This window comes from Hemicordylus capensis, chromosome 3 (assembly GCF_027244095.1).
Source record: "Hemicordylus capensis ecotype Gifberg chromosome 3, rHemCap1.1.pri, whole genome shotgun sequence".
NCBI lineage: Eukaryota > Metazoa > Chordata > Lepidosauria > Squamata > Cordylidae > Hemicordylus > Hemicordylus capensis.
This window is the reverse complement of record NC_069659.1, coordinates 37,728,316-37,749,129: the sequence shown is the minus strand read 5'-3', so window position 1 is coordinate 37,749,129 and position 20,814 is coordinate 37,728,316. Positions and strand designations below refer to the sequence as shown.

At 45.8% G+C, this 20,814-nt stretch overlaps 1 protein-coding gene and 1 long non-coding RNA gene across 4 annotated transcripts in view; one reads left to right on the top strand and one right to left on the bottom strand.

Annotated features, from left to right (window-relative positions):
• LOC128349736 (uncharacterized) overlaps positions 1-9,083 on the bottom strand; it is a 31,838-nt gene extending 22,755 nt beyond the window's left edge. The window contains exon 1 of the long non-coding RNA XR_008318961.1: positions 8,958-9,083. This is a non-coding gene — a long non-coding RNA (uncharacterized LOC128349736). The remainder of the gene's footprint in view (positions 1-8,957) is intronic.
• Positions 9,084-9,189: 106 nt separating this feature from the next.
• Positions 9,190-18,303, top strand: GPR12 (G protein-coupled receptor 12). 3 transcript variants are annotated; one of them, XM_053306572.1, is made up of 2 exons: positions 9,190-9,332; positions 10,131-18,303. In XM_053306572.1, exon 2 carries the CDS (start codon positions 10,146-10,148, stop codon positions 11,148-11,150), a length of 1,005 nt encoding a protein of 334 aa, XP_053162547.1. In that variant the 5' UTR covers positions 9,190-9,332; positions 10,131-10,145; the 3' UTR covers positions 11,151-18,303. The 3 variants fall into 3 exon arrangements, 2 of the variants coding, with proteins under 2 accessions (XP_053162547.1, XP_053162548.1); XM_053306573.1 differs by having other exon boundaries at positions 9,217-9,349; XR_008318960.1 differs by having other exon boundaries at positions 9,233-17,039; positions 18,114-18,303.
• The last annotated feature ends 2,511 nt before the right edge of the window (positions 18,304-20,814 follow it).

Genomic DNA, 20,814 nt, shown 5'->3' with positions numbered 1-20,814 from the left:
AACTGCATTAGCTGAAAATTCACCTTATAACATTTATTTTGAAGGACTCTCTACAAACACAGACGAGTAGCAGAATAAGAAGAGAGCAGCCAAGTACCTGACTTCACAAGTGTTGTGATCCCATTCCAGACTAAATTATTCAATAGTACTACTCAGGATTACTCTACAGAGCTTCTAAATTTCAGTAGGACTACTCAGGAGCAATTTAGTCTGGATGTCAGCCACTAATGATCAACTAAGAAACTGATGGGACTTACTTTTGAATAAGCATGATTACTAATACTAAATTATTACTATTATTATTATTATTAGTAGTAGTAGTAGTAGTAGTAGTATGGGTGACTCACAAAGTAAATTCCATAGATGGGGTGCCACCACTGAAAAGAACCTCTCCCTGGTAATCACCTTCCTCATCTCATCTGGCAGGAGTACTCAGAGCACAAATTCTGAAGAAGATCGCAAGGTCTGGGTAGATGTTAAACAGCATTGTAAGGCTGCAAACCTATATTTGCTCACTTAGGAGTAAATTCCATTGAAATGAATGGGAATTACTTCAGAGCAGATGTGCAAAGACTCTGGCTGTAAATCAGGGCTGCACAACTTCAGCCCTCCTGAAGATGTTGGACTACAACCCCCAGAATCCTTGACTATTGACCACTGTGGCTGGGGATGATGAAGGTTTTAGTCCAACATCTGCGGGATAGCCGAGGCTGTGCAGCCCTGCTGTAAATCATACAGGCAAATTCTGTCAGTCAAAAGTTGCTTCCATGACTGGATGGAGCATTGTCCTAACACAAGAAGCCTTTCTGCTAGCACATTGCCCCTTGCACTGAGAAGGCCAGGGGTGCTGCTAGGTTCAGGGGCTGGGTCCACAGCCCCATTTTGATAATTAAACTCAATCACACCCCTCCAAGAATAATTGCATATGTGTTTTCTAAGTCTCCAATATTACAATACAGCTCCTAGGAGGATGGCAGGAGCAGAGAGCTGAGTGAGGTTAGGAACTCTTTCCCCCATGCTCTGTGCAAGTGCCTCCACGGCTACCCTTCCTTTCTGGAGGAGGTCATGGAAGAGGGAGGTGGCTCATAAGATTCAGGACTCTGAGCAATTAATTGGGGGCCTGTGCTCCATGGGCCAACCCCTAATGACGCCCCTTATGGAGGCCATGTTCCGCTGATGGAACATTAGCCTGAATACCAGGCACTAATCCTTCTTGTGTTAGGGGCACAATTATACAATATATAATTGTATAATTATATACAACTTAAAATTTGAGGTGTTATTATCAAGAGCCAAAACCAAGAAGAATTACACTAAAGGATGGCGAATCATTTTTCTTCTTAAAAAATCCAGGTGCAATGAAGTCTGACATTCTTCAGTGCCTTTCGATATAATTCCTCTTGTTTTAGACACTGGTTTGGTGCAGCTCTGTTGTCTTGAGGGAAATGAAAAAAGCAGGTCAGTTTGCTCTCATAACAGGTGTGACAGGCTTCACTGTAATGCAAGGCACAAAATCCATACTGTGTGTGTGTGTGTGTGTGTGTGTGTGTGTGTGAGAGAGAGAGAGAGAGAGAGAGAGAGAGAGAGAGAGAGAGAGAGAGAGAGAGAGAGAGAGATTCTGTACATTTTAAATTAATGCAGTCTTCTGCTCCACAGCAAGAGATTTCCCATGACTGCCATTTCCGATGGCTTTTGTTCTACTGAGAGGAAGCACCATAGTTCAGTTCTTGCCAGAGAAATGCGTCCTTTTCTACACTTAAAATCCCCAGGCATACCTATTATAGTTGCTCTGATTTCCCTGATGAGCCTTTTCCAACCAACCAACCAACAGCACAACAGCACATTGAACAGAGGCATGTAGCCACCAGACTAAAAGACACAGAGCTCATTGCTATGTAATCTGATAAATTCTTGGGCTTCTCTCTGCCCCCTTTCCCTCTGAGGAAAAATATATGGACCATTAAAAAAAAAAAAACCCACCAAAGAATGTCATGGGGAAGTTGCTACAATAGATACACTTAATGGAAATATTATCAGAATTTCAGGCTAAATAAATGCACAAGGCTATAGCACATACATATACAGCGGCCTGCATCCTGACTAACAGCGCACTGGCACAAGGATGTTGGGCAGGTGAGTTCTGCTATGTCAGGAGCTTGGATTCCAGACTAGTGTTGTGCTAGCTATAATGCTATTGTGCTAGCTTAAGAATGTAGCACAAAGATGTTGCACAAGAAAGGAATATCTGTTTGAGACTAATCATTGGTAGGGATGTGCATGTATGTTTTGGTGGGACAGCGAGTGGTACCTTTAGGCATGAATAAAACAGGTACTTACCTGCTCCTCCGCCCCCACCACTTTTCCAGGCGCTGCACTGCACCACTCGGAAGTCCGCGCCCAATCGATTCATGCACATCCCTAGCCATCAGAGGGCTGCAGTTCATGGCAGCCATTAATAAGATGGTTCCCTGCCTCAAAGGGCTCAGAGTCTAAAAGTAAACACCATCAACAGTCACTAGGATGCTGTGCAAGGGTTGAATAGGGCCAATACTCAACTAATATTCAGTGTAGTATGTTTAATACTTATTACATACACCTTTCCTCCAAGGAAGCATAGCTGAGGGGTTCCCATTTTGGCTTGACTACCAAGCCAGAGGTTGCCGGTCTGTATCCCCGCTGGTATGTTTCCCAGACTATGGGAAACTCCTATATCAGGCAGCAGTGATATAGGAAGATGCTGAAAGTCATCATCTCATACTGCGCAGGAGGAGGCAATGGTAAACCCTTCTTGTATTCTACCAAAGACAACCACAGGGCTCTGTGCTCACCAAGAGTTGACAACGACTCAATGGCACACTTTACCTTTAGCTTGTGGGGTAGATATGACTGGGAGAAAGCAACTGCCACTGGATCACCAAATGACCTGCATGGCTTAACAGGCATTTGAACCCAGGTCTCCCAGTCCAAGTGTCTGTCCACCCACTACATTGGCTCACTGGAATTAGGCGGGAGCAACTCAGAGAAATTCATGTGCACTTAAAGTGTTATTGAAAACAATGAGGCTCCAAGCATTCTAGTATTCCACTGATTTTAGTGTGACTTGCACATTTAACTTCCCTTGGATTGCATACAACAGAGAACAAATACAAAGATCAGGTAGCAATGAAAAAGATCCATAGCAAAAAATATGCTACGATTTAGATAATACACATTTTACACTATTATTTATTTACTAAATACATTGCTGTTTATTCAGATAATACACATTTAACAGTTCCCACATATTCATCTCAGTGGTGATTTGGCATCAAGAACCAGAAAGCAAATATATTAATATGAACTGGACTTTGCAATTAAGGAGATCACAAGTTTCAGAAGTGTTAGTATCCAGAGTCTGACCAGAACCAGCCTTTACTAGGGTCATAAAGTGATGCATGTTCTTGACTCAGTGATCCATGGAAATGCTTTCAGTGCAAATGCAGCCTGCCAACATGTCATGCAGGGAAATCTGAATGGCAGGTTTGTCCAATTCCGTAGAGAAATGAAACAAAAAAACCAAAAGCTTCTGTCATGTCAGCTTGTACTATGTCAACATACATATGTATAGTGGAAGCACAAGGAAAAAAATATTGAAGAAGGGCAGAGAAGGGCAAAGAGCATTTCTGAGGTGTGGTTTATTCCATATATTAGATTGAAAGAGAAAGTATAATTTTCATGAACAATCCCATCCTAAACAACATATTCAGATTCTGGCTTCCTTTGGAGGAGAGAACAATGGAATTTTATGGTGCAATTGAAATATTTGGTTTATTCACAAATACAAAGGTAAAACTAGTGGTATCTTCAGGAGTACTGGGATTTCTTGATTATTTTTCCCCGATGAAGAGTGCATACTCAATATGCATTGGCCCCTTGCCTTTCCTGTTATAGACTAATGTATAAGCTGAGCTGACATGATTGCTACCAGACCCAAAGGAAGAATGGGGAGTTCACGGGGGTAAATCCTTGACTGAAAGGGACTCAAGTAGGCTGCCACTATCTACTTTATTTTTATGTGGGACAAACCACTCTTTCCACAAAAGATTCCTGAGGGAGGTTAAAGTGGCAAAACCTTTCCTAGAAGGGCTGAAGCCTCCAAAGACATGTAGCACACTCCACCAACAAGGATTTATTATTAGATTAAAAGAAAAACAGTATACAATAACAATTGTCTCTTCCTAAAGCAGATTGTAAGAGCGAAAGTTTTCACTAAACCAGGCAACTCAGATTCCAAGCAATACAGTAAAGAAAAATAAGCTCCCTCACGTGTCTAACTGAACTGGTCCTAACTTATCACACAGAGGCTATTCTCACGACCATGCAGAACAAGGCTAGGGGAGGCCAGCCCAGTTCTGTGCAGTTGTGTGCTGCAACGGGAGCTGTTCGGCTCCTGGCAGCAAACCTTCTAAAATATTCCTCCCCTTAAATGAAGTTAGTAGAGTGAGCACTACACTAAACCTGTCCTTCTGATCGTGAGATGCCACGGTGCAGCTCCACACAACTCCATGCCACAGTAACTCATGAGGAAACCCCTGACTGGGAGGTTCCAACAAGTCTCCCAGCCTCAGAGGTCTCCCCAGGATGCCGCACACACTTGCGCAGGGCATAGGAACATAGGAACATAGGAAACTGCCATATACTGAGTCAGACCATTGGTCTATCAAGCTCAGTATTGTCTTCACAGACTGGCAGCGGCTTCTCCAAGGTTGCAGGCAGGAATCTCTCTTAGCCCTATCTTGGAGAAGCCAGGGAGGGAACTTGAAACCTTCTGCTCTTCCCAGAGCGGTTTCATCCCCTGAGGGGAAGATCTTGCAGTGCTTACACATCAAGTCTCCCATTCATATGCAACCAGGGCAGACCCTGCTTAGGTATGGGGACAAGTCATGCTTGCTACCACAAGACCAGCTCTCCTCTCCTTAAACCAGCTCTCCTCTCCTTGGGAGTTCTGGGGGCCAGGCGGCCCCCCATTCATATCACCCCTACCAGCTCTGTGACAGAGTCAGTAATTGTCTGGACAGCTGATCCAGCCGCCCAGGGACGGCTCCTTGCTTGTCTGCGGGGAGAGTGCACTAGTTAAGAGATGGAATAGCAGTGCACTCCTACAAGTCAGCATTAGGTTGCATCAGTTCCTCAGAGAGTGGCTCCATACCTGAAGGTGATTTAGCTCCCTGCCCATTTCTCTATTCCAGCCTCTTCAAAACTCAGTCTGTGTCTGCCTCACAGAGACACTGTCTTAAGCTGCTATTTCTTTTCACTGACCACACACATACCTAGCTGGAGGGAGGGGAAGACAGGAACTTAGGAAGCCGCCCAATACCGAGTCAGACCACTGGTCCATCTAGCTCAGTATAGTCTACACTGACTGGCAGTGGCTCTCCAGGTTACAAGCAGGAGTCTTTCCCAGCCCCACCTGGAGTGAACCTGGGATGGCCCCACCCCTAAGGGGAGTATCTTACAGCGTTCTTACAGCATCTTCCATCCAAATGCAAACCAAGGTGGACCCAGATTAGCAAGGGGACAATTCATGCTTGCCACCACAAGACCAGCTCTCCTCCTTGAGATGAGCCATCTTACACTCTCATATCAGCTCTTCCCATCAGGCAGAAAGGAGGTGCCATTTTACAAAATAGGCTCCCCTATGAAAGTACTTAAGGGCCAGGGGTGGTTGTCTCATGAAGCTCCTTATTATTCTTTTTCTACATACACCACTTTGAGAACTTCTTTATTTAAAAGCACAATAATAACAATAACGATAATTCTTCTTTATAGACCTCCTTCATTGTGTCTAAAAGGGGGGTTATTCCAACAGGATTCTGTTAAAAACATTTCGACATAAAGACATCATTTTCAATGCTAGATGTTTAACAGTGTTTAAACCCGCATTCCTATATAGCACAGCTGAAACTCTCCCAGCTGATCACCTGAAGCTGATGAAAAGCACAGAGAGGAAGAGATAAAAACACTTTCCCGGAGCTCAGCACTAACAAGGAGAGGGGAGGAAAAAGGAACACAAGTTAGACAGTACACCCTTTAGAGGCCAATATATCTCAGAATTTCCTTAAGTTCCTCTTTAACATTAACCCCAGGTTTCAGTTTATCAATGTACAACTAGCAGTCCCGGCGCATAGCATCTGCACCACTAGTTTGTCTCTGCCCAGCCGGGCACTGCCACTTTCTCGCCCCGCCGCTCCCGCCCCCTTCCGCCCCAGTCTGTTCCCCGTCCTTCCCCAGTTGTTCCCCGCTGCTTCACCCCTCCCTTCTGCCCCAGTCTGTTTCCCATCGTTCCGGAGGTCTCCGTCTTCCTCCTGCCACAGGCAGATTTCCCTCCCCACCCCCAGGTGGCGCTTTCTCTCCCTGCCGGGCTCCCTCCTTCCCCACCATTTTCACCTACCCGCCCGCCTCCTCTGCCAGGGCACGCCACTGCCGGACTCCCTCGTGGGGCCACCATCCGCCGCTGCCATTATTTCTCCCTGCTGCCGCCTCCTGCCTCCTCCGCCCACCTCCTCACCGCCGCCATTTTTTCTCATTGTCACCGCCACAGCTGGTGGCAGTCCCAGCCGGCGGTCTCCCTCTCTGGGCCCACAACTGGTCATGGCTTCAGCACGAGCGTGGCTTGCCACATCCCTACGCACCCCCCTGGTCTGTCTACAGGAATTAATAATATAGATGCTTCTCTGGTTTGTTTTTGTTTTTAATGTTGTGTGCGCAATGTCCTAGAACATAAGAATAGCCCTGCTGGATCAGGCCCAAGGCCCATCTAGTCCATCATCTAGTCCAGTGGCCCACCAGATGCCACTGGAAGCCACAGGCAGGAGTTGAGGGCATGCCCTCTCTCCTGCTGCTACTCCCCTGCAACTGGTTCTATCTCCAAAATAGACACTTTAAGTGGCAATGTTTTTCCATTGTGCCTATCTCTCATATATATTGACCAAAGTCTTTCTCTATTAATATAATTTGAGTCTTCAAGATAATCTTTAAATCTAGCCAATAGAGGCCATCCAGTTTCTCCTGCATAACATTCACCACAATCCGCACAAGTAATCTTTAGTACACCAGCCAGCGTGGTGTAGTGGTTAGAATGTTGGACTAGGACCGGGGAGACCTGAGTTCAAATCCCCATTCAGCCATGATATTTGCTGGGTGACTCTGGGCCAGTCACTTCTCTCTCAGCCTAACCTACTTCACAGGGTTGTTGTGAGGAGATACCTAGGTATGTAGTACACTGCTCTGGGCTCCTTGGAGGGAGAGCAGGATATAAAATGTAAAAAAAATAAATAAATGAAAATAAACAACACCCAATAACAGTAACAACAATAATAATCCCACCACTTTTGAATACTACTTTTTGGGTGAATGGGGGAAAGGGTGGGTTAATTTTGGAAAGCAAAAACTGGCTGACAGCTTTCCCTGGTGCCTGGGAAAGGCAACAGAAGTCTGTGGGAGTGTGTGGGTGTTGAGTACGCTCCCGCCTAGAACTTCCGCACAAGCTCTTCACAATGCAGTTTATTGCTGTCTGGAAGAGCCCCAGTGATGCTTCCTGTGTTAACTGCTGCTAGTCCACACAGAGTCATAACTACAATGCTGCACCAACAGCACCAAATGCCATGCTAGTGGGCACTTCTTTGAGAGCAGAGATGTAAAATTTCTGGAAATTTTGAGGGGCGGGGGACGGACTGGGTTTTTTTCTGCCCCCCAACCCGAGAGAGTTATCTGTTCTTCTACAGCCCTTCTCATAGAGTTACACTGTCCTTCGGGTTCGCTGGAAAGAGGGAATGACTATCAATAAGCACTTTAAGTCTGTGGTGTAGATAATTATGTCCCCTCCCCTCAGTGCCACTGTAATAATATTGGCCCAGATTTTTAGCAATAGTAGTAGATCAGATAGAAAGGAAAGACACACTGGAACCTGCAGCCTCAGGGCTGTACCCAGCCTAGATGGGATGATATGAGTTTTTAAATCATACTTGAGCTTTCTTTTCCTTTCTTTTCCTTTCTTTTCCAACCCTCAGGGAGCTGTAAGCAAGATGCTAATTTAGCATATGGTATAGGCATACTAATTTGCACACTTAATTGCATATTATGTAAGCGGTGCTGCCTGGATTTCTGGGGGTGGTGTAATTGAGCACCCTAGATACAGAGAGATGGGGGCAGTGCCTAATTTCCAAAATGGGAGGTGTTTGGGTCTAGGGTTGCCAACTCTGACTCAAGCTATTGCTGGAGATTTCCCCCCCCCCCAATAGTTTTCACAATATCAAGCCATGACAATCGCCAGGGATTGCTTTCACTAATTCCCCAGGGGAATTTATGCTGATTCCTGGAGACAGTCCAGACCCATCCTGAAGGTTTGGCAACTGAGCCAAAATCACCTTTCTGACCTAGAAAACCCTCCTTCTGTATGTGCAGGGTGGGGGTGCTTGTGACTACTCAGTGGAGAGCGGAGGGCACTCTGCACATGCTCAACACAGCACCCTCTCAGTCCTCACACCACACACTACATGAGGCAGGGCTGATTCCGAATCGGGCTTTTGAAAAAACGCTCCGACACAAGACAGAGGAGCTAACTGGGCAATAATGAGGTAACCAACCATTGCATGGGTTGGGGGTTTTTTTATGGTGAGGTAAGAAAGTGTGAAGAAGAGCGGTGGGGACCAGGCGTTAAAGGGGAGGGGTGATTCCGAGATGGGTGGGGGCAGTGAAGCAGAGGCAGTGGATGCCTTGTCTTCCTCGCTGGGGAGACGAGGGTGGGCGAGGCAATGGTGCACCGGACCACGCTGGAAAGGTCGCCTGGGTCCAAGAGCTGCTGCCTCCGCGCTTGCGCACCAGAGCGCAGCAGGTGTTCCCCCATCCGCTCTCGCAGCGCGCGCACCTCTGCGCCCCCCTCCGACTCCCCTGTGCGAGCTCCGATCACACCAGCCTACCTTTGGGGCTCACGTGGTCCCACACGCTGCCCGCGCGGCGCTGCCAGGCGAGCCGAGGCGCGCCCTCCTCCCTCCTTGCCTCCCTCCGCCGCTTAGCCCTCCTTGGTGCGAGTGCTTGTGCCTCCCCACCCCCGCCCCGATGCTCCAGGGCGCCGCATGCACCGGGCCGGAGAGGAAGGTCCTCCTGCGTTCCCTTTCTGCAAAGCCCGAGCCTGGAGCTGTGGCGCGGGAACCGCTTCCCTGGGGCTGTGCCTGCGCTGTGCAAACAATGAGCATGCAAGAAGCAGCAGCAGCAGCCGCAGCAGCAGCTAGGCTTGCTGCCTAGGAAGGAAACGCAGATCTTCCTCCTCCTCTTCCTCCAGAGGAGAAGCCAAGGTGACCGACGCTAAGAGGTCTAGTCCCGCTGTTCTGGCTGTTGTGATCGTCTCTCTGTCTGTCCATTCATTTCCTCCATGTGTCTGAATGTGGGAGGTTATGCGGGTAACCGCCACCATCACCCTGCATGGCATTTCCCCCTGTTTACCTGCCCCTTCGCCGCCGCCACTGATGCTAATTCAGTGCCGAAGAGGCTCTGCTGCCGCATCAGTGGCCCCGAGATCTATTTAGCTGAAGCTGCTGATAGGGCATTGCCACCGTATTGGGAGTTGCAAGACTTTTGCTTTATTTAATGGAGGTTAAACACAAAAGCAAAAAAAAAAAAAAAAAAGCTTACAACAGCGGGCTCTTCCGACTGTTTACAGGGCTGTGGTTTAATTAATTCCATAAGCTCGGAAATGGTGGATGAGGATTTCATGCTTTGGGCACCATGCTGCTTCCAGGATCTAAACTCAGTTGGTGAGATGTGTGTGCTTTGAAAATCCTCCCTAAGAAAAAGTCTTTCAAACAGTTCTAGCTGCTGCGTGTCATATTATTGTAAGGGCAGTACCCTACATCCCCAGTCAATTCATCACCCCCTTTTATTTTTTCATGTGGTGGGGGGTGGGGGGGAGTCGTGCTCTTTGCTTATTTATTTTCTAAGCAAGGGACATTTTCAAAGGAAGTGTTTTTACTCATCCTTTTGTTTGATCACGTCTCTGTAACGAGTGCCTGCCAGTTTGTTTAGATAGCTAAGGTGAATTGCATGCTCCTGAACAATGCTTGCATTAAAATAAAAAAATTGTCTTTTCATTGAAGAAGACGGGTTTAAATATGAATGAAGACCTGACGGTTAATTTAACGTGGCTGCCTCAGGATCACTTAGAAGCCAGTCCGACAGAGAATGTCTCGGCTGCTGTCACCTCTCTGATTCCTGTCAATGACCCAGAGCCTGGGTTTATAGTAAACCCTTGGGATATTGTGTTGTGTACTTCGGGAACCCTTATCTCCTGTGAGAATGCCGTGGTCGTCCTTATTATCTTCCATAATCCTAGTCTTCGTGCCCCTATGTTCCTCCTGATAGGCAGCCTGGCCCTGGCCGACCTCTTGGCAGGAATTGGATTGATCTTCAATTTTATTTTTGCCTATCTTCTCCAGTCGGAATCTACTAAACTGGTCACTGTTGGACTGATAGTTGCTTCTTTCTCGGCCTCTATCGGCAGCTTGCTGGCCATCACTGTTGACCGTTACCTCTCTCTCTATTATGCGTTGACTTACAATTCTGAGAGGACTGTCACTTTTACCTATATCATGCTCATTTTGCTCTGGGGAGCCTCTATCTGTGTTGGACTGTTGCCTATCATGGGCTGGAACTGTCTCAAGGACGAATCCACCTGCAGTGTGATCAGACCACTCACTAAAAATAATGCTGCTGCCCTCTCTGTCTCTTTCTTGCTTATGTTTGCTCTCATGCTCCAGCTGTACATTCAGATCTGTAAAATTGTGATGCGCCATGCCCATCAGATTGCCTTGCAACACCATTTCCTGGCCACCTCCCACTACGTGACCACCCGGAAAGGAGTGTCAACTTTAGCCATTATCCTGGGAACCTTTGCTGCTTGCTGGATGCCTTTTACACTCTATTCCTTAATAGCTGATTACACCTATCCTTCCATCTATACCTATGCTACCCTCCTTCCGGCCACCTATAATTCCATCATCAACCCCGTCATATACGCTTTCCGGAATCAAGAAATACAAAAGGCACTTTGGCTCATCTGCTGTGGCTGCATTCCTTCTAACCTCTCTGCCAGAGCAAGATCACCCAGTGATGTTTGATTGGGAGATGGAGGGCATTTGTTCCTTTACCGTTGTGTTATCTGGCTTTGCTACTTGCATTAAATTGTACATAACAGATTCACACTCAAGCCACGGGGAGTCTTGACCTTCTCAGAAAGAGAAATCCTGTTGACCAAAGTGAACCATGTTGTGCAGTTTGGGGAACATCCCTGGAAGCAAAAAATTGTCAACTGTAAGTGTTGCTCAGGTTCTGTTCTGGTTGTGTAACAAGACCAATCCCCCTTGATCTAGCAGTTTCTCACGGGCTTTGCCATTCTTTCAGAGTAAGGGGCATTTCTCTCCATTGAATGGGTAGCTTTGCAGATTTGCTTTCTCCGTTTGAATAGATGGGAAGCCCACTTGCACAGGAGCTAATGAGTGCATAGGAATGCACATGGAGTTCCAGATCAGGGCACTCTGTAACCCACAACCAACTTTCTGTGGAGCAGTTCCATTGTCTTTACTAAGACTACTCCAGAGTTAATTCTCTGTGTATTACAGTCTGCTTTCTGATATTTTTAGGGATATATACCTTAAGGCCCACATTTTTGGACACATGCAAATGATGCTTAAGAAGAGGTAGGTGTGGTTGTTGAGATGTATAATCCAGAGCAAGTCATGCATAATATGGCCTTGTGCGCAACCAGTAGCCTTAGATTGGGATGCACATTCTTGTCTGGATTACAAGAGGGAGAGAAATGCACATCCCCAGTTGGGGGATTGTACTGGATGATTTGCTTCCAGCTGCAATGTGATCATGATGTGTCACTCCTGATGCAGCAAAAGACGTCTGGGAGTTCTTTTCCTAGAAGGGCAGGTCAGAAGGGCATCCTTGCTTGGGCTGCGCTTCTGGGCTGCCCCTCTAGGAAAGGAAACACATACATTTGCTTAAAATGTAGCTCCTCTACATAGTTTCCCATCATTTTCTCAGCCAAGCAAAAATCTAGCTTCTTTTCAAATTGTTTACATAATTGAGACCAATTATGCTGCATTTTTTATGTTGTCAAAGAAAAATACCATTTTCAATCTCAATAGAAAGAGTGAACGAGGACCATAACTCAGTTTCTCTTGACATCAGCCAAACTGTAAATCCAAGACCAAGCAAAATCTTTAATAGCCCTGTTAGTATTGCCTAATGTGCTGTTTATGATGATACATTCTGAGCAACTCATTTGCAATAAATGATTGTTATGCAGTAATAAAGCTCAGAACATTCTTTTTAAAACAGATTAAGTTTTTCCGTTGGCCTTGCAGTTAACCACTTGCCCATGTACTTTGGGTTGATAATGGTGTCTTTTGGCCATGTTGCTTGCCAGATCTGCTACTCAAAGTCACTCTGTGGCATTTTGATACACAATAGCAGGCAAGCAGGTTGGTGCAAAACAAAAACACACACACCATTTTGTGTGCTGGTAATTCTTTTTTTCATACTAATCCTCCAGGCTGCAAGAACAATTTAATGAAATAACCTACTTGCATTCTGCATTTATCTTCAGCGCCAACATGGAAGAACTTCTGTAAGATTTGTCACTGACATTTGTGTGTTACATGGCATTCTCTTTGTTCTGCTCTACCCTCGAATTCTGAAGTTTGACATTTTCAGATCTGAGCACATTTGGTCGCAATTCCACACAGCAAACTGCCTATGAAACACGTTTTCTACTTTTCTAGCAACTCCTCTTCTCTTTCAAAGCACAATACTGTATACATATCATTCAATTTCATCCTTGGATATTAGTGCTAGCATGAAAGATGAAGGCACTTCTTGTGAATAGTTAAACAGTGTGACAAACTTTCAATTCTGTAATCGAGAGTCTTTTTTCCCCCCTTTTGGACAAAGGTAAATTTTACTGGGGACAATATTGGAAGATGATATTTTTAAAATCTCTCTTCTATAAAATGTAAAATTTAAGGGGCATTTTCATGCTACCCCATTAGTGGAAATTTGACTCATTCTTATGAACTGTAAGCATGTATATTGCTGTCTGAGCCATGGAAGGGAGGCACCAGCAGGATTCCCAGCTGCAGGCTATTCTGCCTTGTTTGTCAGAGTAGTATGAACTGGAGACTGCGGGAAGGGGTGGGGGCAGCGTATATCTGAAGGTTTCTGGGAAACACACAGGATTGCCTCTTTTCTCTTTGAGACTCTGTGCCTTTAATGGTTGCAAAGCAGGCAGAAATTCATCCAGGTGGTGCTTGCCTCATTAGTGCATCTCCATGCCAGGCAAAGCAGCACCTATTGAATTTCTGCCAGTTGTGGCCCTATTAAAAGCAACAAAACTTTGTCAGTAAAAAGGTGGCAACTCTTGAGCGTAGGAAAAGAGCTGACTCCAGAACCAGGAACTGTTGGAGGGAGAGGCAGGGTGAGGACCTGCTTGGAGGGAGAACAATGTGGGGACACAGACACCTAGGAACTTGGAGCCAGAATGTCCCAGAGTGTGATTGCTATGCATTGCCACCAGTTTACACATCTTCTGAATGTTAAAGAAATCTGCTATATTGTTTCACTGATAATGTTCTGTATAAATCAGTTAAAATGTTGAATTGTAAAAACAGAGATATTGAAAGTTATATTTACAAAAAAGAATCCTGTATAGTATATAGATGGAAGAAGTTGCTGTATAGCTGACACTCAATCTTACTAATGAAGGGCTGATTCAATATTACAGGTTTGTCATTAGTCTTCTAATTCAGTGGGGTCAATTGCTTCATTTTTCAAATGGAGAGTCTTCTAGCCTAGCCTAGCCTCCCCTGTGGATTACTAAATTTCTCATGTGTTTCGCTACGTTTTGAAAGGGATCACTTTCAAACAAACAACTCTCCACCTAAACGTTGAGGTGGTACAGTCCCTCTGTAAGGGCTGTACCTCCTCGGTTAATGAATTTATCTCCAATCCCTGTCTTTTCATGTGGCTATTCCAATTATTGTGGCTTTTGTGGTAAGTTCCTGTGATTTTAACAATTCGTAAGCTACACAAAAACAAGGAAATTTCATGTTTGCATAGATTTCTTTTTTTAAAAAAGATCTTAGGGGTTTAAACTGCAATAATTTAGTTTTTATGCCAAATTCAGCTCAACTAGTTTGAAGTTTTCTTCTGTAAAACTGTTAGGACATAACCAGAATAGTGTGATGTACCTACAGTTCCTTCTGGATTCATCAGATGGGTTGCTCTGAACAACAATCCATGTCTCAAAATACTATAAGGTATTTATTTGTCTACATTTGTATATTAAGGCAGTTCTGATAATATCCAGTCTCCCGTTATTAACAATGAAGTATGATTTAATAATGTGGTCGAATGCCGTTGATTTTAATACAAAAGTGTATAATGTATGAAATATAACAAATGACATGTTAGGCTCATTTGCTAAAGTTAAAACAGTAGATTTTATTTTAAAGTTGTATTGTCCTGATAAGGCAAGCAAAGAATATTGTTAAAATGTTCTAGAAAACATCCTGTTCTCTCTGTCTCTCTCTGACATGTCCAGGAATCTTTTTCTCTCACTAGCTAAACAGCCACCTGCCTCGTTGCCTATGGGCAATAAACATCTTTCAGGTGACCGGGCAGGGAAGCTTTTGTAAAGAGAATTTATCCCCGCCCCGCCCCCCGCCCATTTTCAGATCATCATGGCTTGGTTTATACGTATCAATAAACCATGAACTGGAGTTAACATCAATGAGTTTCAGGCTCACATGTTCCTTTCTTCCCTCACATGTTCCATTGGTTACATAGGAAGCTACCTTATGCTGAGTCAGATTATTGGTCCATCTAGCTCAGTTTTGGTTAAAGGAGGGGCTCCCCAACCTAGGACCCCAGATATGGGATTACAACTTCCATAATCTTCAGCCACAAAAGCCTTTGGCCTGTGTAATCATTGTACAGTTTTGTGTACAGTTCTGGTCACCATATCCTAAGGAGGACATTGTAGAACTGGAACAGGTGCAAAAGAGGGCAACCAAGATGATCAGGGGCCTGGAAAACCTTCCTTATGAGACAAGGCCATGGTATCTGGGGCTTTTTAGTTTGGAAAAGAGGCGACTATGGGGAGAAATGATCAAGGTGCATAACATTATGCATGGAGTAGAGAAAGTGAACAGAGATTAAAAAAATTTTTCTCCCTCTCACAACACTAGAACCAGGGGTCATACCACAAAACTGATTGCCGGGAAATTTAGGACCAACAAAAGGAAGTACTTTTTCACACAGTATATAACTACTCTGTGGAATTATCTGCCACAGGATATGGCGATGGCCACTAGCTTGGTTGGCTTTAAAAGGGGCCTACACAAATTCATGGAGGACAGGTCTATCAATGGCTACTAGTCTGATGGCTATAAGCTACCTCCAGCTTGGGAGGCAAGATGACTCTAAATACCAGCTGCAAGAGAGCAGCAGCAGGGGAGGGGGCATGCCCTCATCTCCAGCTTGTGGGCTTCTCAAAGGCATCTGGTGGGCCACTGTGGAAAAGAGGATGCTGGAATAGATAAGCTTTGGGCCTGATCCAGCAGGAAATTTCTTAGGTTTTTAACCATTCCGATCGGTTACAGAGTAGGAAGCTGCCTTATACCAAGTCATACCATTTGTCCATGCAGCTCAGTAATGTCTACAGCAGGGGTTCCTGACGTTGGGTCCTCAGATGTCGTTGGACTATAGCTCCCATCCTTGGCCTTTGACCATTGTGGGTGGGGATGATGGTAGTTGAGGTAGACCAGCAACATCTGGGGAACCAATTTTTGGAACTTATCATCAACACTAACTCTCCAGAGTTGGATATATCCCTGCGAATGCAGAGGTTGAACCTGGGACCTTCTGCATGTAAAGCACATGCTCTTTCACTGAGCTACAGCCCTCCTCTCCTGCACATGTCCCACTTCTAAGCTTCCGAGGGGTGTCTGATTGGCCACTGGTCTAGTTGGGCTGTAGTCTGATCCAGCAAGACTCTTCTTATGTTCTTATCATCCTGGTTCTCAGTAAACCGTAGTTTGCCTTTTCATATGGACCAGGCTAATTTGTGCAAAGCATGGTTTTCTTGCCAACCAGAACACCATCAAACCATGGTTTTTCATTCTTGCTCGCAGGGACACCATAGTTTCCCCAGTTCTTATGCAGTGGGAAACAATGTGGCTGGGGATGATGGGAGTTGTAGTCCAAAAATCATTTGGAGACCCAGGACTGGGAAACCCTGCTGTATGGTAGGATCACCTGGTGCAAAGGGACATCCTCTTTTTTCCTTCTTAATCTGGACATGATGTGAGCTGGCTGAGGCATGTTGTCAGGAGGCATCTTTCGTGGGCTGCATTCCAGGGCGGAATCAAAGCAAACACGTGAAGCTGCCTTATACCAGGCCAGACCCTTGGCCCACCTAACTTAGTACTGTATACTAGGTATGTGCAAACAGGTTTGATGTCGAACCAGTTCGGTTTGACTGTTTGGGGTTGAGCCAAACCACCCCCTGTTCAGTCTGACCCCAGACTGAAACACCTCCCTCCCCCGGCCAGTTCGGGGGGGTTGCGATTTAAAAACAACAACATTATTTTATAAATTCAAACGTACCCTCTCGGGGGGAGTTATCCAAGGCGGCAGCAGCGGCGGGGTGTGTGTGTGTGTCCATGGAGGTTCTCCCTTCCCCCGCCGGCCTCCCTTATTTGCAAAATTGGCTATTCTTCAGCCTATTTGGGGGCCTTCCCCCCACATTGTGGCCATTTTGGAGGTCGCTGCACCTGCACAGTGGGCCTCTGTGTGGCCTCCAAAATGACCACTGTGCTGGGGTGAAGGAAGGCCCCAAAACGGGCTGAAAATGGCCGATCTTGCAACTAAGGGAGGCCGGTGGGGAGAGAGGGAACCTCTGCAGACATGCACCACCGCCCTGGATAACTCCTCCAGAGGGGGTAAGTTGGGGGAGATTTAAAAAAATAAAAATAAAAAGCTCGCAAACCACCACCCCTGGACCGGACCGAACTGGGGAGAAGGTTCGAGGCGGTGTGAGACCGAACTGGCCCAGTCCAGTTTGGGTCCGGTTTGTACTCAAACCGAACTGGACCAGCTGGTTCCATGCACACCCCTACTGTCTGCACTGACTGGCAGCAACTTCTCCAGGACTAAAGGCAGGAGCCTTCCCAGCCCCACACGGAGATGACAGGGGTTGGACCTGGGACAATCTGTCTGCAAATCAGATGCTCTGCCACTGAGCTGTAGCTCCATCCCCCATATGGCAGCTCCTGTTTTGCTTTTGTGTGCTTGGGCATGAGTGGGGCAACCACACTGTGCCCGGCTGCTCTGGGAGGGTCATTTACCCCGTATAACATGAGCTTGGCTAGAGCAATGTATCTCTCATTGATATGAGCAGGGGCTTTAGCACTCTGGTTTCCGTGTGAAGACAAGTGTCATACTGAACGAACCCACAGTCCCCTCCTGAGTTATAGGGTGAGCTCAGCTTCACAGCTGAAATGATGGACATCCATATCAGCAAATGTGAACTCCGCTCAGGCATCAGATGTGCTGTCCTTGCTCCTGGCAGACTGATGGCCTTTTTAATTTTTAAAATCCCTGCCTGCATGTTTGTTCTTTAATTCATTGCCTTATTAATTTTTTAAATGTCAGCTTTTTTCTTTTTCTTTTTTCACAAAGTGTCAATTCGCCCTAGGGACTGTGGGGGCCCCTTCCTGCTGACATTACAGAAGGCAAGCCTATCAGTATGACACAGATAAGCCTTCTCATACAAACTTGCATAACCCTCCTTCTGCCCCACCCCACAAGATTAACCCTGTACACCAGGGCTACTCAACTTTGGCCCTCCGGCTGTTTTTGGACTACAACTCCCATCATCCCCAGCCACAATGGTCAATAGGCAGGAATGGTTGGAGCTGTAGTTCAACATCTGCAGGAGGACTAAATTTGTTCAACACTGCTGTACACAATGTGGAAGTGCTTCCAGTTCAGTGCTGCCACTCTATAAATCTTAGGTCTGTTTTCTACCTCAATTCAGTGGATCAAGTTTTGCATCTTTGCTATTAGGATGTATCCTTCACCTTCGTCTCTTCTTGTAAAGTTGTTTTGCCTTCTACTGTACCTGTCTATATACACCTGGCACATTATTTGACTGTTTCATGTATCTGATGAAATACACATTTGCCTACAAAGGTCATGTTACAATGAGTTCACCTTTAATTAAGGTGCAACAGGTCTGGTCTTTTTTTGCTATTTCTCCAGGTATTCTTTGCCCACAGGCTGACTCTGGCAGAGGGGCCTCAAGCCATTCTTGTTCTCTGAATTGTCTTGAAGATAGGAGTTAGTCTGTAGGAGGTTGATGAGCAAATGCACCTGGAGGAGGACAGGTGGTTGATGGATGGTTGACCCTCTGATGATCCCATTCTGCTCTATGATCCCATGAAACATGATCCCCCTCCTTCCCATGATAAAATAATAGATATGAGGCAGGGGTCCAAAAGTCCTGACTTGGCTTCTGAGCCAAGGTACTCTTTGTAGTAACCAAAGATCCATCTCCAAGCACTGTGGAATGTGCAGAGAACTCTGGGAACATTTGGCTTTGGTGCTGAGTTTTCACAGAAGGTGAAAGTAAGTCACCAGTCACACCCCGCAGTTGTTGCCGAGGAGAGAGAGAGAGAGCTGGTCTTGTGGTAGCAAGCATGACTTGTCACCTTAGCTAAGTGTGGTCTGCCCTGGTTGCATATGAAAGGGAGACTAGAAGTGTGAGCACTGTGAGATACTCCCTTCAGGAGATGAAGCCACTCTGGGAAGAGCAGAAGGTTTCAAGTTCCCTCCCTGGCTTCTCCAAGATAGGGCTGAGAGAGATTCCTGCCTGCAACCTTGGAGAAGCCGCTGCCAGTCTGTGAAGACAATACTGAGCTAGATAGACCAATGGTCTGACTCAGTATATGGCAGCTTCCTATGTTCCTATGTTCCTATGCCTTCTGCAAACACAGAGCAGGACACAAGAGGAAACCAAACCATCCACATTTAAGCCCCCAACGTTCAGTGGAGAGGTTTGTTTGGAAGGTATATCTGTACATCTGTCTGTCTATCATAATCTACCACCCTTCATCAAGATCCCAGGACACTCCACAAGATAAAAATGATGATAAAATTTCAGTAAAAACAACCTGAACATAAAACACAGCTATGCAGAGAAATGACTTGATTAGCAAGCCAGAGGTTGCCGGTTGGATTCCCCGCTGGTATGTTTCCCAGACTATGGGAAACACCTATATCAGGCAGCAGCGATATAAGGAAGATGCCGAAAGGCATGATCTCATACTGCGCGGAAGATGGCAATGGTAAGCCCCTCCTTTATTCTACCAAAGCAAACCACAGGGCTCTGTGGTCGCCAGGAGTTGGCACTGACTCAACGGCACAACTTTACCTGTTATGTGCTAAAAAGAGAGCTGGGGGCAACTCATTGGCCAAAAGCCTGAATAAAAAGAGCAGTTTCTTCCAACAAAAGGCTGGGAGAGAAGGAGCCGTGTGGATCTCCAACAGAGATGCAGAAAGACACCAGAGATGTAAGATCTCTGGCTTCTTTCCCAATACCAAGGCTTTTGCAAAAAAAAAAAAAAAAACCACACAGGCAACACTTTGCAGTTCTGGAACATTCCATGAAGATTTGTTTGGTCGTTTTCAAAAGTGCTTGTAAGATTTGACAAGTACCCAAAGACTGTCCCTCCCCATGGGGGAGAGAGCGCAAGGACTGCTGGGATTTTGCTTGCTGCTTTCACTGCAGCAGTGCTCATAGCTAAAGGAACAAGCTGTTGTTTCAAAAGGCCGCTTTGGCAGCGGGAGACTGCTGCAATGAATGCAGCAAGCAAAAGCACCAGCTGCTAGTGCACGTCCCTTCCATCTTGTGCTCGTCCCTTCTGTGGGTCATGGCCTTTATTATTTGAAGTGGGTTATTACAGCAGTCAGCGGAACTCAGTTGCATGTGAAATGTCACCATGGTTTGCCTTTCAGTATGTTTTAAGTCCAAATTAGTTGCCCACTTAGGATTCTCAAGATGGATGCACAAATAAACGAAAGAATGAAAAAGAAAGAAAGAAAGCTTTCTGCAGTTGTCCTCAGGCCTAGTAAAGGGATTACTTAGAAAACAGACATTGGCAACCATGTTTATTTCCCTTCATGATACTTCTCTTGCCTGTTATTTCCTTGACTTGCTCTTGCTAGATTCTAGCCTATCCTCTGAGTCCAGGCCCCAGATCTGCAGAATGTTCAGGGGGAGTGAGGAACTATCGGAAATGCAGGTGTCCTTTTCCACTGCATGCAGGATTGCGAAGATTTGCATGCACAGTGCTTCTGTTCTTTCAGGAACAGTTCTGGAGATATTATGTGGATAAGTTTTAAAGCAGAAAGAGAATTAAAAGACTGAGGCTCTCTTCACTAGCAATGTGGTTTTTGCATTCCCAGATTCTATAACTTGAGTGGGGAAAGCTACATTGACTGGAAGAGCTCCTCCATTTAAAGGGGGCTATTTCTGCTCTGTATTTCACATTAAGAGCCAAATTATGCAGGGAGGAAGATGTACTTTTCTGCCTGCTGTTTTGTCACTCCAGATTGGCCCATCAACTAGTACACCCACCCACGTGCCAAGGTTTCAAACACATGTCTCCCCCCAACATTTCCACATGTTGCATTCCACATTAAAATGAAAGGCTT

Bases quoted from the DNA above. Each gene is read 5' to 3' on its own strand.
- GPR12 (XM_053306572.1), top strand. From the start codon at position 10,146: ATGAATGAAGACCTGACGGTTAATTTAACGTGGCTGCCTCAGGATCAC.